At 36.2% G+C, this 22362-nt stretch overlaps 1 protein-coding gene across 4 annotated transcripts; it reads right to left on the minus strand.

The window, feature by feature from the left end:
• Positions 1–549: 549 nt before the first annotated feature.
• Positions 550–9132, minus strand: LOC107807893 (protein argonaute 4A-like). Of its 4 annotated transcripts, XM_016632345.2 has the most exons (25): positions 9053–9132; positions 7957–8004; positions 7327–7384; positions 5696–5864; positions 5364–5572; positions 5046–5267; positions 4833–4969; positions 4654–4751; positions 4480–4577; positions 4200–4371; positions 4007–4123; positions 3823–3930; positions 3607–3669; positions 3408–3521; positions 3149–3317; positions 2915–3027; positions 2682–2819; positions 2438–2568; positions 2262–2327; positions 1790–1853; positions 1594–1705; positions 1425–1498; positions 1235–1329; positions 1116–1147; positions 550–960 (listed from the first exon to the last, which is right to left on the minus strand). In XM_016632345.2, the coding sequence occupies exons 4-25, from the start codon at positions 5849–5851 to the stop codon at positions 785–787; spliced, it is 2664 nt and encodes an 887-aa protein (XP_016487831.1). In that variant the 5' UTR covers positions 5852–5864; positions 7327–7384; positions 7957–8004; positions 9053–9132; the 3' UTR covers positions 550–784. The 4 variants fall into 4 exon arrangements, with proteins under 4 accessions (XP_016487831.1, XP_075073877.1, XP_075073876.1 ...); XM_075217776.1 differs by lacking the exon at positions 7327–7384 and having other exon boundaries at positions 9053–9121; XM_075217775.1 differs by lacking the exon at positions 7957–8004 and having other exon boundaries at positions 9053–9091.
• Between the last annotated feature and the right edge of the window lie 13230 nt (positions 9133–22362).

Below are 22362 nucleotides of genomic sequence, written 5' to 3' on the forward strand. Positions count from 1 at the left end.
CTAAGCTCGGATACGGTCTTTTTGCTAGTGTAACAATGAAATTTGTAGTTGAGTTAGTGGAGCCTCGTTGATGTTCCTTAATGCCCCTTCCCTGTTTTTGTTGCTGTGGTCTACCAACTGCATCGGAAAAGGGGAAGTAAGGCATCAATACTTAATCTAAATTAAGTAAAAGCAACATTGTTGTAGTCCCTCACTATGTTCTATACAAATAACTATCAACTTAATTTCCAAGCCAATGATATAGTGGTGCTCTTTGTGTTTTGTCTTCCCCTAGTCCAGGTGGACGGACACAAGGATGCACGTAACACGTACAATACCCCTTTAATTATGCGATAAACTTTGTTATAAATGATTATCGAATTTCTCCCTTTTTTTCAATTAATTAAGTGATTTTTCTCGTAAATGACCAAATAATCTACCTTCGTCTTACAACTTGTTATTAGCAGTTGAAAAAACTATACAACATGTGGCTGAAATAACACCAGAGGTGAAACCACACCGAAGGAAAAAGCATGAAGTTAGCAAAGATTATACTTAATAAATACAAGATGCAGCTAATATAACCCTCTCATATGGACGAATGTTTTACCGAAAGGTTTAAACAGCAAAACTAAAGTTCCCTAAAACCTCTCCCTTGTCGATCAGATATACAAAGCAAAGCCAATGCGGTGGCTATAGGGAGACAAAGCACAGTAAGTTCCACTAATACTAATAGTAAGTTCTCCTATTTAATATTACAGAAGTAAAGTTTCCCTACGTTTAGTTTTTTCTCCAAATGGAAGAATTAGCAGAAGAACATAGAACTTCGCACATTCCTGTGAAGCCGAGGCAATGCAAGAACTGGAGCACCGCCAACTGCTGTAAGTCCACCGTGGCTCGACGACGTCTCTGACAGTTCATCAAACTTGATAAACTGTGACATCTGTGCTGCTGCCAAGTGGGCATAACATATAGGTGCGACTGCGCGAAACGTATTAAGAAAAAACAAAATTGTTCATCAGATCAACATTAGGAGTAGTATGGGATGATATTCCATATTTAACACCTTTCAAGCCAGTAAAGAATCATAATTCCTGAAAAAGCAATACTAGTAGAACACAAATGATTTTTCTTACCAACAGAGATGGCTGTAGTACTTCTCTGATACCTGCATTGCAGTAGAAAATATATAAAATCTCTCAAGGAAGGATTTGAACAAGTAACATCTACTCATAGAAATAGATTGTTCACTTACACATATGATAGTGAATGGACCAACTCTTGCATGTCATCAGCTGAAAATCCAATTTCATCATGCAGGACATGGTAGTGAGTCGGCCGTGTTGTTCCCTGAATAGCACAAAGATGACAGAAGCTCATCATAGATTAGAAGCAATTAATATGAATCATAGAGCAGTCTCAAACAAGGACTCTACAAAACTTACAATAGGCCCAGCATGAGCACACATGTAGAAGTCGTTGTTCTTAGGATGGCAAATTGCATTGTCGATCACAGTCCCTGCATAGAAAGATATTTCAAGGAAGTTTATACAGAACGAGTCAATCAAATTATACTCCAGTAATAACACAAACTAGGTAGCTAAAAGCACAAACCAGGAAGAACATTATCAGGTGAGTTGGTCTGGAAAAACTTTGTGTGGTGGTTCTTTTGTGCAACAACGACTGTGAACTTTGGAAACCAATTCTCATCCAGATGATTGCAGGCCTAGAGAATATGGTCGTATTTAGTGATCGGGAAAAGAATAGGTTTCATGGAAAAAACTAAGCTGCAGTTACTGCACATGCAAACCTCGATAATCTGATCGAGCTCAATGTTTATGACTTGGTTGAACTGGGACTCACTCACTCCGTCCCTGTACATTCATGACAGCTTAGTAATTAGCAACTATATAAAATTTTAATGTGCACGAATGAGAAGAAACCAAAAAATATACATCATGTGCTAGTGTGAAGACTATGCTTAAGTTAGATGTTGCATAATCAAATATAGCCCTAAATCAGAAAGCTGGTCTTGAAAGCATAGTGAAGGTACATAAGAATTAAAGCCCTCAGAAGTAATGTCTTCCATTGTTTTTTATATTTTTGCTTCAAGTCTACTTGAGAAGGGGAGAAAAGGTTGTGACGAAATGGGGAACTTGCACAAAATGTTGATATGGAGTTGAAAAATACAACAGTTTCTAGTTTCAGATTCACAGAACTGCATTCGAGTAAACGATTCAAGATTGAATCAGTTCTCTTAACTTGCTTTCTAGAAATTATACCTGAAAATTATGATATGCTCGGGTTTCACTTTGTTAGAACTTGAGTAGAAGTCCACCAGCAGCTCCCTGTATACAGAACAAACTTCTTAAGCAACAAAAAATGGGGGCATTCGATATACTTACATAGCATAGAGAGTACTCTCGTATCAATTACATAGCATTGAGCCAGCAACTACCTGATAAGGCCATCATCTTGAGTATCTGATACTTTTTTGTAAAGAGAGTCTATCATTTCCAGCTTTGGTGACTGAGTACGAACAGCTGCTCGATAGCGCGAAATAAGGGGCCATTGTCTAGAACTGACCACCTGATAATCTCAAATCCATGGAATCAGCACCATATAAGACCTAGAGAGAAGTAAGCAATACAAAATGAGCAACATTATAGCAATACAAAATGAGCAACATTATCTTTGAGTACCGCTGCAATGGATGGAACATCTGCTCGTCCAGGTGAGCCATGAGAGACATCCATTCCGATAATGATTGTGGGGACTTTTGAAATCTGAGGTAGTACAGGGGAAAGCTCCATCGCTAAAAAGGAATTCATACCACCCAGCTGCAAAGAAGCGCCACACATGGAAGTGGTGTTTATTAATCAATCAGGAGTCAGTAAACAGTTGGAGTAAAAACCTTTTGTCAATTCAAACTTGCCTTTGCATTGATTTTCAAGAGCACATTGGTGAGGTACTGATCATTGATCTTTGTAGGAGCAATGCATTGTGTAACAATTCCAAGATCGGATAAATTCCTTCTCTTCCAGGGGCCTTCAATATGGAAAATTACCAGAAAAGAGACTAATAAAAAAGGGATTCCAGTCATTTTTATATAAAACTATAAATGTAAATTTCAGAAGAAACCAAGATTGGTTGGCTCTAAGGCAACAACCATAAAGGTCGGAATTCTTCCTCTCTGGAAGTATGCAGAGAAGGAACTGAGGCGGAGATGGAAGTTTTGATTTCACTGCTTCTAGCATCTTCTCAACTCTCACAGGAGCAGGATTGCGTCTGAACTGCGGATTCTCCTCAAAGATATGATCAAATGGTTTATTGATGGACTACATAGATGATGGAACACGTTAATGAAGCAGAAATATGATTATATATGTGTATATAAACATGCACTCCAGAGTTCCAAAGGTACTCACAATTCCTTTTTGTTGCCCACACCTTTGTAGATCCATACAAAGCTTACGGACATCACAACGGGCAGAGAAGTTCACAACTGCCCAACGCTCAAGTTTGCTCGGTTCAACCAATTGCTGTGTTGGTAAGACTCCAAAATCAAAGGACTAGCATTGATAAGTCACCAGGAGAAAGTAATATTGTTAAGCAAGATACCCATACCTTCTGGTTAAAATTCCACCTTCCATTTCTAGGAAACAAGTCTTGATCTCTGCCTACCTTCAACTGTAGGACAAGAAATAAAAAATGTCCATTCTTGTCGGTCATTGTGTACAAACTCAAATTTTCTAATCTAAAGTGCCAACATGAGAAACTTCTAGCAAATTAAAATGACAAAAGAGCAACAACAGCAGGAAATTGAACATCGATCATGCTCACCTTTGGAGTTGGCAAGATACGACCTTCAACTTGAGTAAACTGATCACTGATCGAAATTCCAGCAGATCCAAGAAGAGGGTCAGCCTTATAGTTGCTGGTCTTCAGAGCCTGCAAGTTTTACATGATAGTGAAATGCATAGCTCGTATGAAATTAGTGCAGGCTACAATTGATTCTAGAGCTTACATCACTCAATGTTCTCATTCTTTCTTGGGGCTTCTGTCGGGATTTTTCTACCAGGGAAGCCCTTTGTAGATTGGACAACGCCTTGGTATAGCGTTGCAGAGACACCAGGTGGCAAAGCTGACAAGAAAGAAAGGAGAACTGTGAGGTCACAAACATTAAAAGCTGCACATATTAGGTGTAAATTGTCTAGTACCTCAAGAGGAATAAAAGTTGGATGTTTGGGTTTCCCAACGTTTATGCAAGGAAAATCTCCAGAATAATTCAAAGGAATATGGCGATGATAAGTGAAATATTCATAAACAGTCAGCTCAACCTCTTTCTCTTCCCCAGCCATACCATTACCACTTTTCTGCTTCAATGTGAAACTGAAACAGAAAACAACTGAGATTAAATCTTTGCGTGCTCTAAAGCAAATCAGTCCACAACATGTGGAGAAAAGAAAAATGGATTTATAATGAAACAAACAAACTGACGTCTGCTCTTTGCAAGGCTTTTCAGTGAGGCCGGTGATTTTGTATTCCCTATTTGAGGGGCTGGCCTTGATCCTCAGACTCTTGAGCATCTTCTTGGCCTGGGATAGAGGAGCAAATATGAAAACTAAAAATGTAACTGCTGCAAGGAAGGAAAAGAGAATGAGTAATAGTTACCTTGGACCAGTCAATTTGGTAAGGATCTCTTGCATTTTGATTTGCCAGAAGGAAGTCTACCACTGGCCCTGGCTTCACTATCATAGTTGTTGATGCATCTGCAAGTTCAAAAATTACTACTATAAGATAATGATTTTGGAGGTGAGAAAATGTAGTGATTTTTCTGGAAAACAATTTACCCATGTTCAATGACAGGCCTCCTTGAGTGGCCCGAAAGCTTGAGTGGAAACCCTTGCATCCTGAAACTCCTCCACCAAGATCAGTGAAGTTTCTTGGCTCATCATGAAAAAAAGATTGTCGCACGATCAGGCAGCCCCTGCAACAAAACAAAAAAACTGAGTTTTAGAAAACCGGAATAAGTTGTCAAGGCAGAGAAAGAAGGAATTCCATACCGTTTGGCAGCATGCTGCCTCAAAACTATGTCAAGCACTCTTACTGCCTCTTGATACTGTTCACAGTCTTGTCCCCGGAGTGCATTTGTAATTGCTTGCATTGGTATTTTTGCAGCATACTTAATTACCACTTTATATGCCTTTGACCGTGGCTGCCTCTTTGACCTTTTTTTATCAGCCTCACCGGGGCTCCCTTCAAGACTTCCACCTAGAGTAGTGCTTCTGTACACATGAAGCAAAAGTAGTTGATACATAAAGTTGGTTTTTAAAAACCAAAATCGTTCATTGTAAAATGCAAAAAGAAATTTAGTACTGCACCTAGAAGAGGAAGAGAGATCCTCCAACACAACAGTAAATTCAAGTTTGTTGTGAGGTAGTGCACCAATTGTAAACAAGCTCTTCTCACCATCATAGGCAAAATCTTTGCCGGCTAGCTCCAATGCATACGTTTGTTGCACCTTGTCCAGAATTTTTCGTCCTATGCCTTTTGCCTCTACAGGATTTCCATCTTCATAATTTAGAGCAACCTGAGGCAATAATAATCAATATTTTTTCAGTTCACTTTGAAATTTAATCAAGTCAAACACAGCATTTCACATTGTACTTTAGCACAATGAAATTGAATGCATTATAAGCAGATGAGAGCTTACACTATAATGGAAGAAGTATCCATCAGAGTTGGTCATCCCTACTTTAAAATGGTTGGTGAGTAGACGAATCTTTTGCCCTTTTGATCCAAACCCTGGTCGAGCCATAGGAACACGGCTTGGTTTTGTTGTTGTAGCTTCACCTTTTGAAGATGCCATTCTAACGACCAACCTAATTCAGTAATTTGTTCAGAGAGAAGTTAAAAAACAAGACTAATGGAATATTAAGTCATAGCTTTATAAATGATGTTTCATCTTTCTGGTGTGAATAAAACAGTAAGATATAATATACCCTGTCAGTTTGTCAAATAAATAATATGATATAATTGTAACATCATGTAATCTTAACAGAACATATCACAACAGGACTAAATTTTCTGTTTGTAGATTCAGACATGCTGCAGTTTGTGGCTATAAAAACATAATCAGACAAAGCTTCAAAAAGTAACAGAATTTGAGAAGAAAGAAAGAAAAGCTCAGCATACAAGTAATGCACAGACACATTGAGGCACATAGATTGACAAAAGAAATGCATGTATTCATTCCACTTAGCCAACTGAAAGATCATGCATGAATCCTAATATAAATGGCCTAGTATGTTGAATGCAAGTTATTAAAACAGAGGGCCTTGATCTGAAATGAAATGGGAATATAGAAGGACATTCAAACATGAGTAACAAACTATTACCTACCAGTAAACCAATGATCACAGAAAAGTACAAAAGTTGTACCCGTTATGGTTGATCATATAAAGATATCCACATTTGGCCAAAGGGTGGCACACAACCAACAAAGTATGAAAACCATATTACAGATATTATCATCTAGCTGTCAGGACATTAACTGCAATAAATCTTAAGCGACGACTATAAAATCTCAATAGAACATGTTACGAATGGTTCTCAGTATTCATTTCCTAGTAAAAAACACAAGAAAAAATAAAGTAATACTCAATATTCTGGTAACATGAAGATTCAGATGAGATACTAACAGCATTCATCTTTCAGAAAAAGGAGAATTAAGGAAAAGATTAAATCACAAAATACAATAAAGCTCCAGAAATTATAAGGGATTTGCAGAAAGAAAAGACTCCATATCAACATGAAGAAGCAACCACATAATTCATAGAACACGTGAAGTCATGCATGCATACAAACATGGTACTTAAAATTTTAAGATCTTATAATGCCTGAATTAATCCCTCTTCAACTAAGATAGCTAATACACAAGAATCAAGATCCACACTCCAGCACATATTACCACAGAGACAAACACAAGCATATATATATACAAGCAAAATACAAATAGTTTAGCAATCTAAACACACGCACATGCTTCCCAAGTACATGCGTGGCAGCAGCCCTCCCCCCCCCCCCCCCAACCCCAAAATATTTTTTTACTTAATTCCTGAAATTCTTTTTTTAGCTTTTCTAATTAGTAAAAAAGGCACCATAGCACTCACATTTTAGTGTACCTAATACATCTTTATTTCCAATGCCACTTCTCTACATAAACAAACTCAAAAATATATCTTCACATGTTCTTCAACAAATGTTACTCCATATAAATTATACATTCAACTCTCTCCTAATAATGATATAATGTCTAGAGAGGTCAAATAAATTAGGATATACCTGAAAGACTTAATTAATGGTGGAACCTCAGAGAGTTGTAAAGTTAGACCTTAGGCTTCTGCAGAAAAATCAATAAACCTTCGAAAATCAGAACATGCCTCTTCACTTTTATGCAAAAAGAACTAAGGACAAATATATATTTTCTAGAGTTGGAATCTTTTTTGCATGATTAGTGAAAGCAACTTTTAATTTAAGCATGACTAAAATAGTAGTATAATTTATACAAAGAAAACAAGTTGGGAGTATTTCTTTTCAGAAGAAAAAGTTGATCTGCATAGCTGGAATATGGCAGTTGCTATAGAAAAAAAAAGAGCAAAGCTTTCTATTTTTGGCAAACAGATTCAGAGCAAGAAGTTGACTAAAAAACATACACATAGGTTACAGTTACACACACACTGAACATGCAGATAGCAGAGACAAACACTGATACAAAAGGCAAAAGTAAAATAAATGTAATGTATATGAATCAAAGCTAGCAAAAAACTAATTCATGAGCATCAATCATACATGCATACCCCAGAAACAGTACATATGCAGAGAGCAAAGAAAATTCAACACAAACAACTACATCCATGTTATACTGTACACACACATATATATATATATAGAAGAGAGAGAGAGAGTAGATACCCCAATTTTTATAATTTAGAGAGTGGTAAAAGCAGACCCCAAGAATCCCTGCAAAAGTTTCCTCTCTTTTGTAAGTAAAGGATAGTACAATATTCTTGTCTTTACTTATATGCAAAATTAAAGTAGTGTACAAATATATATATCTCCTAGCTATAGTATAAGGAGAGGACAACTTTTACGAGTAAATGAGCACAACTTTTACAACTACTACTGCAATAAAGTAATGTAATTAGCAGACAATTAAAAGTTCAAAGAAATCACAGAGACTAGGTATATAACAGCTGTATTAAAGACTAAAGTTTTCCTTTTTTGGCTAACGAATTAAGAGCCAATGGGCAATGGCTCAAGAAAAGATAAACAAGAAAACAAAGAGACTGCCCATTATGACACCTGTTCATTTTCAAAACCCTTTTACCTAAAACGGAAAACGGAACTTCTTCCAATAAGTTACTTTAAAAGGATACATGAACCGACGTTGAACTTCATGAGAAGACGAAGCAACAAACCATCTCATATATAGACTCATACATACATACATACATACATACATACATACATACATACATACATACATACATACATACATATGTACATGCATAAGTGTCATTATTACCCATAAAAACACCCTCCCTCAAAACCCCATTAGCAAGAAACCACAAAAAAACAGAGTGAATAAAACCCTTTTTACCAAAAACGGAAAACGTAGCTTCTTCAATGGCTAACTGTAAAAAGATATATGAAGATACAGATTTTGAAAAGAAAAAGAACATTAGACTTCAGAAGAGAAGACGAAGCAACAAACCATCTCGTAGACTAATATATACATTTATATATACATGCATTAAGGGTCATTACGACCCAGAAAATCTCACAAGCAACAAGTTTTATCCAATAAGACCTACAGAGAGAGCAGAGCAAGAGAAAGAACAAGGGTAATGCACGATACTTTGCAACAAAAAAAAAATGTAAAACCCAAAAATCTTTTCAGTTCAAGATGCAGTAGTCAAGAAAAAAAAGAAAAAGAAACCATTAAGAAAGAACAACGTTAATGCTTACGAAAACATATAGAGAGAGAAGAGCAGAGGATAAACCAAACCTTAAAAAAAAACAGCTATGTTAGAAAGAGAAAGATCGTAGCAAAAAATATGAAAGAGAGGGGGGAGAGTAATAAGGTTATAATATCTATATTACACTGATGTATATAGCGGTGGTGGGGGTGGTAGGGGACTAGGGGGTGGGGTAGCAAAAAGATAGGTACTACTGCAACTGCTAGTAGTATACCGTATTTGTATTTTGAGTGGAGAAACACGTACGGAAGATGGACCACCTACTAATAATATGGGTGTTCTTTTCATGTCTTTCTTGCTACTGCCCTAATTTCACTCCTTATTTGACCTAGCTTAATTTTTTATTATTGTTGTATTTGTATTGGAAATATTTTGTTCATTATATTTTATCACGGAATTGAATTTTCCTTCCGTAATATTACCTGGATATGTGACCGGATATAGAGTTTAAAAAATAAAGGCAGGAATACTTTGGAACTAGTATCCTTAAAGATGCCATAATTTTTTTGTGATTATTAAAACATATCATTAAAGATAAAATAAAAGTTTAAGGTTAAATAAATTTCAAATATAAAAGGGTGTCAAATGCATTTTCATTTGTTTATGATTTTATAAGGTCAGTTTGTTGACCTTTTAATATATAGATTTGGTTAAATTTGTACACATTTTGAAAATTTTAAAAATTTAGTGGTTTGAATAGCTAAGAAAAATACTCTAGTTTCTTTCTCTAGGATTTCATAATGTATCTTTAACTATTTCATTACTAAATTTGAAATTTACAATCATCGCAACCCCTAACCAAAAAAAAAAATAAAAAAAATTAACCAAAATCAGCTTCAGAAAAAGAATATTAATTTGAGGTTAATAAGTACAAATATATATAAATAAAGTTCTTTAATATGTGATGGAACTTTTAGAGACGATAAAACTTCATGGGGTTTCTTCTTGACAGGAAAATATTGTTAGAAAGGACATGACATTAAGCAAATGGATATACAAACAATACCACATTTGGAATAATTTTTTGGAAATCAGACAAGTTGAAGAGTTGGAATAAGTTGCGTAATTTGGAAGACAAATACACATTACCTTCTCTGGCGAGATAATTGGTTAGTGGTATGGGTGTAAAAAGGAAACCGACAAACCACACCAATTCGATAATCCGAGTCAAATCGAGAAAAAAAATCTGACTATGGTGTGGTTTGATTTGGTTTAGTGTTGGGAAAAAAAAACTGACCATAATTGGTTTGGTTTGGTTTTACTAAAGAAAATCAAATCGAAATCAAATCAACCCGACATTACATATATAAATTTTTTAGATATATTTAATATATAAATATAATTATTGTGATGTAATTTATAAATATTTCTTAAAAGATTTCATAATTTTATCTTTTGCGATATTATTTCAAGGTTGGACTTAGAACTTTTGAATGTTCCAATAAGTTTTATAGTCATTAACATTAGTAAATTAAGTAGTGCAAGTAAAAACCCCAACCAAAATCAAATCAATACTAATGCTAACAAAAGATATTCAATTCAATACTACGAACGGGAATGTATTGAATATCTATTTTTTGTTTTGTAATAATTTAGATAAAAATGTATAACCTATTTTTATTTTTCCTTTAGCGTTTAATCATGTAATTAATACTCCCTTATTAGTCTACTTATTTTAGCTTGACTTAGTACTTTTAGATTATGTTTATTTTTATTATGTTTTTTTAATTAACAATATTTATATTACATAATTTTATTGTCTTTATTGTTGGATATTTTAGGGTAATGCCATGACATATCTCATATTTTGTATTATTTTCTTGGAAAATACTTTATATAGTTATATCTTAGTAGGACTAAAGAAATATTTTGAGCACAATTTATATGTTTTGTTCTACGAAGATTTTACCGGAAAAAAAAAACCCGAAAAAAATTCGAATAATCCGAAAACCCAAAAAAACCGAGAGTGAAAAATCTGAGTTTTATTGGTTTGGTTTGGTTTTTAGATTTAATAACCCGACATAGTTGGTTTGGTTTGGTAATTATAAAATGCGAACCAACCCGACCTATGTACACCCCTAGTTAGTGGTAAATGCTTATTTGATGTTTACACAAACAAAATATCAAGGCCCGTTTGATTATAAAAAAAAATATTAGTTTTTTGTTTTGGAATCAGTGCTTGGCCATGAAAATTTTAAATTTCACTTCAAGTTGAATTTCAGAATTTTTTGAAAATTTGAAAAACTCCAAAAATCTGTTTTTCTAATTTTCACTTCAAATCACTCACAAAAATTCAATAACAGTTCCAAAATTGTATTCATGTCCAAACACAACTCTAATTTTCAAATACTATTTCAATTTGAAAAAAAAAAAGAATTTACTTTTTTTTTTTTTTGGAATTTTGCAATTCTTATTTCCAAACAACCACTTAATCTTAACAATTAAATCTAAAGTAAAAATACATATCAAATTAACATAAATTTGTGCATAAAAAACATATATAGTAAATTCGTTCACTTTCATGGATGAGTATGGTCACCTTAGAACCTAGACAATATAATGTATAGCTCCAAATCACTATCAAAATAGTGTAAACAAAAGGTCATACAACTAATCCTTGGGAAGGTTCTTAATTACTTAGTTCCAATTTTGGAACTTTAGGTGGTATATTATCTTCTTCTTTTTTAGATGTGATAATCTATAAATTTTGTAATAGTTTGTTAATGTTAGACTAACTGAGAAAACTATTCTATCTCACACTATTACTCTACAAAGGCTTCAGAAACCTTATTATTTGAGATTATAAGTCAAATTATATACAAAAAGAATGGAGGGAAAATTGAAATTTGCTTAAACAATATTTGGATGATATTTAGTGTCACTGATAGACCAACAATACTTACTTCATTTATATTGTAAATGTCTATTTTGAAAGAAAAACTATTTTTTAACATTTATGGCTTCTTATATCAAATCAAGCGCCATTTTCAGAACAGACATAATTATTTGTATGAACATTTTCTATTTAAACCAAAGTTATAACTTCATCTCCTAATGCTATAAATTTTCACTTTTGCAGGTTGTCACTCAACACATTATTTTACAAAATAAATGCACTTGTACTCCTTCACATGAATTTAGATAAAGTGGTGGTAAAAAGTCAAATTCACAAAATCTGTAAATGGATATATAGCCTCTTAATAATTTTCTGATTTTGTTCATGATAAAAATAATTTAAATAAATTCAGACTCATTAAATGGTTAAATTTTAAAAAAATAAATGCACTTCTTACATTGATATATCAATGATTTAGATTCAAACTTTCATTAGTGTAAGTAAGTAATTCCTTAAACTCCTATATCTACGACGCTCCTTTAATCTACGTTTTTCTTTTGTCTCTTCTCTTGTGCTCCTCTATAATTCCCTTTTCCATTCCTTTCATTTGATATAACACAACTAGTTAATCAGTTTGCGCTTGGTGGATTAGACATACATATGGGAAAAAACTAAATATCCATGTATATAAAAATATTAATGCATAAACACAAAAGTCAAATAAAAAGATTATCTGTTACCTTTCTGTAAAATTATGATGACACAGTTCTCGGTGAACAATCTTTCAATTGAGGAAGACAAAAGTTAACGCAACAGTTTTATAGAGAAAAAAATTATGTAATGTAATTTTTCTCGCCTTCAATTTCCTTCCTACTAAAATCTTGTTCATAAACTACCTTCCTATTAAAATTTGGTCCATATATAATAATGATAATCCTGTAATAAGATTTTGGAAATAATTAAAACATTACAATAGTCACTCTTTAATTAATAATTTGGAAGATAAACTTTTTACTTATAAAATTATTAATTGTAAGTTTTTCTAATATCTTAGTAGAAATACTTCATAAAAAAGATTTTTTTTAAAAAAAAGTAGGATTACTCCCCACTTTAATAATTTGGATTAATCAAGCATATTGGGCTAAGACAGTAATTGGTGGGCTGCTTTAGCACTTCTCATTGGGCCTTGGCCCAATCCATTTCTCAAGAAGTAGGACTTGAACCAGATGTCTGCTTTTACACTTGAAGCTCAACCAATTTTTTCCAAAATATTTAAATTTTAGCCTATAGAGTGCAACTTCACCAACGATGTGCTTTTCTTCAAAATTCCAACGTATAATTTGCTGAACTTCAACTTACGTGCAGAAGCTTTTATTGAAAAATGGCAAGTCAGTAATTTGTTCGCGAAAGTGATAAAGTTTACTCCTTTATTTTTTGTCTAGGCATTTCTTGTAACAAGCAACAATAAGGACTAGAGATTTCCACAAATAAGATCATTACAAGTCGCAATTACTACTTTTATCCTTGTTCAAAGTCAGAGTCTGAAACTGAAATGATGCCTTTTTTGGCACAAAATACGTTTCTACAATTTAAAAAAAAAGTTACATTTCTAATTAAAATGCAATATGATATTGTATTTTACTTTAACAGAAAGTTAGCCGTTAAAGTTAAACACAGTATTATACTGTATTTTATTAAAAAATTAATTTTTTATAGGAAAACGCAGTATTATACTGTGTTTTCCTATAATAAAATATAGGTGGTCCTTCTTCTTCCCCAACTTCACGACAGAAGCCTCCATTTTTAAAAAAACACGCCCGACCACTGTTGGTCCCCCCTGCAAATTAAAAAAAAAAATTCTTGGGCCCCACCCGGCACACAAAAAGTAAAGAGCGTAGGTCTCACATACATCCCAAGCCTTGGATTCCTTCTTTCGGGGTCAAAAATTCGATTTTCCAATATTTCAAAAAACTTAAATCGAGGTATTTCGATTTAGTTTATGTCGCAACTCGTAGAACATATGCATGTTTGTTTTGTTGAATGTGTTTCCACGTTGATTTGTGTTATGTTTGTGTTTAAATTTGTATATTTTATTTACCCGGATTGAATTATTAGCCTTGGGACAAAAAATAGTTAAAACTTGATAAATAATTTTTATTGTTAATGAAATTGTCACAAATATCTTTTACTGTTTTATATGTAATTTCGTGAATGTTATGTTCATATGTTTGTTGTTTTTATTTAGTTTAGATTATTTATTTGCTTAAAGAATGGTGGCCTTTTAACGTAGTAAAATATAGAGTTTTTTAGCGTAGTAAAATATAGAGCCTTATAGCGTAGTAAAATATAGAGTCTTATAGCGTAGTAAAATATAGAGCCTTATAGCGTAGTAAAATATAAAGCCTTTTATGTTGTCAAATTAACTCAAATATCGAGCCTGAAACCCATAGATAATTATGCAGTCTAATTAAATAATTAATTATTTAATTTATTAACTAACAAAATTTTAAACTTATTGAAATTGACACACATAATAATTAAGGATAACTTGGTGTTACCGGGTCTCAAATATCGAGCGTGGAATCCATAGATAATTACTCAGTCCAATTAAATAATTATTTATTTAATTTATTAAACTAACAAAATTCTAAAAATGTTGAAATTGACACACATAATAATTAAGGATAACTTGATGCTACTAGGCCTCAAATATCGAGCCTGGAACCCATAGATAGTTACTCTGTCTAATTAAATAATTAATAATTTAATTTGTTAAACTAACAAAATTTTAAATTTATTGAAATTGATACACATAATAATTAAGGATAGCTTGATGCTACGGGGCCTCAAATATCGAGCTTGGAACCCATAGATAATTACTCAATCCAATTAAATAATTAATTATTTAATTTATTAAACTAACAAAAATTTAAACTTATTGAAATTGACACACATAATAATTAAGGATAGCTTGGTGTTATTGGGCCTCAAATATCGAGTCTGGAACCCATAAATAATTACTCAATCCAATTAAATAATTATTTATTTAATTTATTAAACTAACAAAATTCTAAAAATGTTGAAATTGACACACATAATAATTAAGGATAGCTTGGTGCTACCAGACCTCAAATATCGAGCCTGGAACCCATAGATAATTACTCAATCCAATTATTTAATTTATTAAACTAACAAAATTTTAAACTTATCGAAATTGACACAGATAATAATTACGGATAGCTTGGTGCTACTGGGCCTGAAATATCGAGCCTGGAATCCATAGATAATTACTCAGTCCAATTATAAAAATAATCATTTAATTTATTATAACACAAACACACAATTAATATTGTTTAAATTACAGTAGACGACATGGACTTGCCGCCTGTGCATCCTGGACCAGCCGATGATCAGATATTAGTGTTACAGGGCGACCATAGGTCCTCCTATGTATGGGAGGGACATCTATTGGATCAGACTCTCTGCGCCAGGAGACCGGACGATTTGTGGGACTTTTTGAGGGAGAGACATTTCCATCCCCGCGTAGTCGATCGCCTAGAGGTTACGGGCTTCCTTAGGATTTTTCGGATTGGGCGTATGCAGCTCGATTGGTCTCTCATCACGGCATTGATAGAGCGGTAGTGACCGGAGACGCACACTTTTTACCTGCCCACTGGAGAGGCCACCATCACGCTTGCGGATGTTCAGGTTTTGTATGGGCTGCGTGTAGATGGACTGGTCGTTGCACTGCCCCAGTACATGAGATCTATGGCGCGTCCCAGTATTTGGATTTAATGGGGGCAGTATACTAGTTACAGACCACAGGGTGAGGCTGCACTTAGAGGGGGCAGTCGCGTTTCTATGACAGCTATCAGAGAGCATATGGAGGTATTGCACCCAGACATTACCGGCGAGGCAGAGGCTATCCATATTGAGCGGTACATGAGGTTGGCGCTGTTCCTTCTTCTTGGGGGTGTCTTATTCCCGAACACTTCGGGAAATCTAGTGAGTATGCACTTTCTGCATCATCTACAACAGTTAGAGAGTTACCCCGGTACAGTTGGGGTGCTGCTATTCTAGCATACATGTACAGGAGTATGTGTCGGGCGAGCATGGGCAGCCAGGTGGACATATGTGGTTTTCTGCCGCTTCTACAGGTGACAACATTTTTCAATACTCTGTTCATTACTCCGAATTCTATATGGTCAAAATGACTCTTAAATTTTACGTCAACCTTTTATCTTAGGTTTGGGCCTGGCAGCAGATCCTGTCGTTGCAGCCACCTCTACCACCACTAGAGCCAGGCATAGCACCTCCGTTTCTCCCTCTAGCTACGAGGTGGGTTCTCCGGCGTGGGAGCTACCAAGGGACTGATGCTCATCATAATCTCCCCCTTGTCAGGGATGTGTTAGATATGCTGGTGGCCGGACAGGTAAATATGTACCTAAACTTACTTGTTATAAATTCACTTGTGTTGCACATACTCACTTTTATGTTATTATTTGATAGTTCATCTGGACGCCATACAGTGACGAGTTGCTAGCTCAACTGCCCGATTATTGCTCATTCGACCGACTGCTTTGGAACACTTCCGTCCTGATGATCTTCTTCGATTTGGTTGAGCATCATGCCACAGAGCGTGTGCTTTGCCAGTTTCACCATCCTCAGCCTATACCGGGGGAGCCTGCATGAGTGCCTACGCGGGATGACCGTACCAGGGTAGACGATGAATTTGTAGGATGACTAGAGCAGCAAGTTCATATTTGGGACCAGCAAGAGTACCATATTCTGCCACCACCTTCACATATCCAGGAGGCCACTATTGAGCTGCATACGTCATGGTACCGCCATCACACCCGACTGATGATCGGGAACCCCATTCATGTACTTGGCGATCGGTACCGACCATTCGCCGGAAGGCACGAGGCATTGGTATGTTTTTGTGTCTTATTAATATCTTATATTTGTGAGATAGCGTTATTTAATTAATATTTTAAATGTTGCGTAGGCTATTGGGCATTACATGTTCTAACAGTTGGGACAAGAGATGCAGCAACATGACGACAGTGCTGCAGTCGTTGAGTATGGCCGACGGGTGGAAGAGCTGGCTCGTCGGACCCTGTATCAAGCGAGAGATGGCGTGAGGTTGGATCACGAGGCTGAGTATGCGGCGCCAGAGGAGTACCATCGGGGTAGGGCTATCCCACGAGGCAGGGGTAGGGCACGAGGGAGGGGTGCCCCACGAGGTCGCGGGGGACGGCGAGGAGGTGGTCTCCAACAAGGGGGCGTTGAGTCACCTGTCGACCCGCCTGTTGAGGCACATGATAAGGATCTTGAAGATGAGGATCTTGGAGATGATCAGCCGGGTTATTTCCCTCAGCTAGATGAGCCTTCCAGCAACATGCCATCGTACAACCTTCAGCTATCTCTGCCAGCATCGCAGGTCACCCCGTCAGATACATTGTTGATCACGGGTACATTCGATGGAGATGTAGACTAGTTCTTTTCAGGCCCATCTGCCGCAGCTGAGGATCGACCAACCTGGGACGTGGATGGTAGGCACAGGTTGAGTTATGCCTCATCCTCGGCGGTTGATGCGGATCTACCATAGGCGCATGTATGTTTTTATTACTGTAAAATTTCAATTTGTTTTTTTCCTTAATGATTTGCCATTAATTAATTTTTAATTTTTTTATTAAGGCTTCGTCCCAGCCCATCACGGAGGCCACTGTATGCGCTGATGAGGACACCACGGATTCATATACTCAGGAGGCCGACGAGACCACGGTGAGAAAATATTTTTGACTTAACACATACAATACTAATATACATTTTCACATGCTAAGCTTAGTACTTGTTTTGTAGGTTGCTGACGGCCCGATGGTTTCTTCTACTGATCCTGCCAGCTGTACTGTTGATGCTGCTGCACATCCTCACATAAAGAGGCGACTTGATGATGATGATCCCGATAGTGTACCCGAGCGACAAGGGATGCGACTCGGGCCAGCACTGAAGCACACAGACTGCGGGACTCATTGATTTACTTATGTTTGTACTTTGTGTAAATACTACATTATGTAAATAATGGCAACAATTCTATATTAACAATAATTTTATTTTAACAGTACAACACAAATACAAACATAGCAAACCTAACACAACACAAACAATACAACTAATGAAAACACTTGATAAGGGAAACATAAAGATACACTACTGCGCTCAACACGTACATGCCATTGTTTAGTCACGATCGCCTAGTATTCTCTGCTCCAACCACTTGAGCTGGTCTTCCATATTTTTTTCTCTTCTTCCACTTCCTTGAATTTCGCCTTCAACTCCGCAATTTCTTGCTTGGATTGGCGCTTTCTGTCCCACTGCCCCGTACACACATTATGAAGATGATACAACTTGTCTTTGTAATATTCCTGCTCACATAGTTCATCAATCCATACCTCAAAATTGCATGTAGGTACGTCGGGTTGCCTATAAAACTTGTTCATACACACCCAGTAACGACGTTTAGCTTCTTCCCAACAATCGTACATCATTCTTTTGGAGCCGCAATCACACCTTGGGACATAAAGGGGTTGTTGAGACATTTCTTAAAAAGAAACTTTTGTTTTATGGAAATATTTGCTATAGGTTGTTGTTAAGCTCAGAAAATAACTAGAATGCGGCCGTTATTTATAGGCAAAATTTCACATAAAACGTAATATTATACCACACTTTACATATACACAAAACGTAGTATTATACCACGCTTTACATATTAAATTTTTCTGAAACAAAATAGCTTTTTCACATGGTTTTCAGCTTTTTCATAACGATAAGACAACTCACAAAACGTAGTATTATACAACGCTTTACATATTAAAATTTTCTGCAACAAAACAGCTTTTTCTGCAGTCGTTTCAGCTTTTTTGAGAACGACAAGACAACTCACAAAACGTAGTACTATACCACACTTTGCATATAGTTTTTTTTTTTAATTTTTAGATTGGTCTTCTTTAGTAACACCAATAAGTTGAATATTTGAACAATTCTATGAAGAAAAATTTGAACAATTCTTTAGTAACACTAATAAGTTTATTGTAACAGAATTTGAACAATAATTTTATTTTAACATGACAACACAAACACAAACATAGCAAACCTAAAGATACACATAACAAAAACAAACAATACAACTAATGAAAACACTTGACAAGGGAAACATAAAGATACACTACTACGCTCAACACGTACAAGTCATTGTTTAGTCACGACTGGCTAGTACTCTCTGCTCCAACCACTTGAGTTGGTCTTCCAGCTTTTTTTTCTTCTTCCACCTCCTTGAGTTTCGCCTTCAACTCCTCAATTTCTTGGTTAGATCGGCGCTCTCTTTCCCATTGCCTCGTACACAACTTATGAAGATCATAAATTCTGTCTTTGTAGTATTCCTGCTTACATGATTCATCCATCCATACCTCATAATCACATGTAGGCTCGTCGGGTTGCCTGTCAAACTTGTTCATACACGCCCAGTAGCGGCGTCCACCTTCTTCCCACCAATTATACATACTGCATTTTTTCCGCAATAGCACCTTGGGACATAAAGGGGTTGTTGAGACATTTCTTAAAGAGAAACTTTAGTTTTATGAAAATATTTTCTATTAGTTATTGTTAAGCGCAGAAAATAACTAGAATGCGCCCGTTATTTATAGGCAAGATTTCACCTAAAACATAGTATTATACCACGCTTTACATATTAAAGTTTTTCTGAAACAAAACAGCTTTTTCGCAGTCGTTTCAGCTATTTTCAGAACGACAAGACAACTGATAAAACGTAATATTGTACCACGTTTTACATATTAAAGTTTTTCTGAAATGAAACAGATTTTTCGCAGTCGTTTCAGCTATTTTCAGAACGACAAGACAACTGATAAAATGTAGTATTGTACCACGCTTTACATATTAAAGTTTTTCTGAAACGAAACAGCTTTTTCGTAGTCGTTTCAGCTATTTTCAGAACGACAAGACAACTGATAAAACGTAGTATTGTACCATGCTTTACATATTAAATTTATTTTTTAACATGTATTTTTTTTATTCCATAATCTTGGTCTTCTTTACTAATACCAATAAGTTTAATATTTGAACAACCATATCAAAAGGTCATGTTAAAAAATAAGATGTAACAAGATTGTGGAACATAATTTTATTTGATAGATATTGCAACATACACAAGTACAGACACGTATTACAAAAAAAATACGAAAATAAAAGACTAGGGGTATCCTTGATAGTTGGGTACATTCGACGAACTTGCACTAGGAGCTGGATTACCACCGCCACGCACACCGCCTGAGGGACATTTACGACGGTCGTGTCCTGTTTGCGAGCATATACTACATTTACGCGCATAAACGGTGTCACCAACATCCATTTGGTTCCGTATATGCGTTCTCTTTTGCACTTGCAGCTTGCGCAAATAGTCCTTGTTACACACCATCTTAAAAGGTTCCGGCGGCCAATAATGCTTAGCACCTAATGGCTGCAACTGCCCACTATACGTGTCTACGTATGCAGCAACACTGTATTTCCTATCAATATAGTTGGTTGCCCCTAAACCAACTTGTTGAAAGTATTTTAAGGCGTGTGCGCACGGCATGTGGTAGATGGTCCATTTCCCACATGAACACAACCTTCTGGCTTCATTCACCGTCTGTAGATTATTCCCACGGTGTCGCGGATAGCGGTCTTAACTTCAAAAATACCCCGGTCGTTATTGTACTGTAAAAATGAATGCCAATGTGCTTGCCTCCTATACCTTTCAAATCTTCTCATGGGTATTGACATAAATTGAACACCCCAGTCCATCAATGCCGACGCAGCTCCATGCCTTTCAACTAACCTCTCCGCACTCTATTTGAATGTCATGCGGACCATGGCAGTGACAGGCAATCCACAGGCAGACTTCAACAAGCCGTTGAATGTCTCCGACACATTTGTAGTCAGGGCTCCTCATCGTCTGCCTCCATCAGCATGCAATGTCCACATATGAAGCTCATGTCCCATCAGCCAAGTATAGGCTCGTGGATCTAACTGCCGGATCGCTTCCATACGCCTCATGAATTTGCACTGATGGTGCTCAGTTGCAGCCATCCACATTAACATGCAAGGCCTTGTTAGGATATTTCTTCTAGAAATTGGCCTTCAGGTGCCTCACACAGTAACAGTGGTATGCATAGGGTTCCTGCCATTCAGGCAAGTGCCGTACAGAACTTAAAATACCACCATGTCGATCAGATATTAGACAAATACCTGAACGCTGTTTGACAACATGCTGCTTCAAGTGGTTCAAAAAAACGTCCACGTCTCTTCGCTTTCGTTGGCACAAATGGCAAAAGCTAGTGGAAATATTTGTTCATTGTCATCTACTGGAACTGCAATCAAAAGCTTAATATCATACTTTACATAGATATGAGTACCGTCTATGGAAATTACAGGACGACAATGCACAAAACCATCAATTGCTGGTTTAAATGACCAGAACACATAGTTGAAAATATATTCGGGTCTGTCCGGACTCCGCTCACGCCTCCATTCAACAACAGTCCCGGGGTTAAAGTGTTGCAGTGCAGACATGTACCTGGGCAGAGATGAAAAAGACTTATCCCAGTCGCCATAAATATGTTCAAAGGCACGTTTGCGACCGTGATATGCCTTTCTTTTGGTTATAGTACAACCATATTCCTGGTGAAAGGTTGTAATACACTCTTTAATCTTGAACCTAATGGACACTTCTAAATATGGAATCAAGACAAGAGAAATCAAGTCCACATCCAGGTTGACGTGATTCTCATTGAATGTGTCCATTTCACATCTGTGGGTGCTAATAAATTTACCCACTTTCCACAAACCTGATTTCTTCTTGCTAGCACGCAACATCCAGTGATAACCCATAAAGTCTCTATGACATACAGCCTTGTATACCTCCGTAGTTGACTCTCTTACCGTCATCTCACGACACTCTCTTACACTGTAGATTTTTACACCCCTAATTAGGCGAGCTTTATAGGGGAAATACATGCCCTTTGCCAGCACCGCTGGTCTAGACTCATCCCATATCGCTGACTGAATTTCGTCATCATCCCTTGTGAGGGCATCTACGTCTGACATACTTGGCAAATTATCAAGGTAGGGAATATCCGCTCATGAAATAGCACGTGTGACTCGTACACTCTTGGTCTAGCGGGAGGTGGAGGAGCATGCTCCCTTGTCAGCTCAGGTTCGGCATCCATTTCCTCCTCGTCATCACCCTCATCAGGGAAGGGTGTGTCATCTCCAGACTCATCCGCATTGTTGTCATAATCACTATCATCTTCCTGACTCTGCGCATTTGCCAAATCACGAGTCAGTACGTCGTCTATGGCAACTGTGTGAGGTCAGCAACATCAAGATGCTCATTTTCACTGCACAAAAAGAATAAAATGATAAGCTACCCAATTAGATAAATAC

This window comes from Nicotiana tabacum, chromosome 7 (assembly GCF_000715075.1).
Source record: "Nicotiana tabacum cultivar K326 chromosome 7, ASM71507v2, whole genome shotgun sequence".
NCBI lineage: Eukaryota > Viridiplantae > Streptophyta > Magnoliopsida > Solanales > Solanaceae > Nicotiana > Nicotiana tabacum.

Coding starts and splice junctions, on each gene's coding strand:
- LOC107807893 (XM_016632345.2), bottom strand. CDS start 5,851: ATGGCATCTTCAAAAGGTGAAGCTACAACAACAAAACCAAGCCGTGTT. Junction 4,970..5,045: donor AGGCAGCATGCTGCCAAACG/GTATGGAATTCC, acceptor GTTTTGTTGCAG/GGGCTGCCTGATCGTGCGAC. Junction 3,931..4,006: donor GAATGAGAACATTGAGTGAT/GTAAGCTCTAGA, acceptor TAAAACTTGCAG/GCTCTGAAGACCAGCAACTA.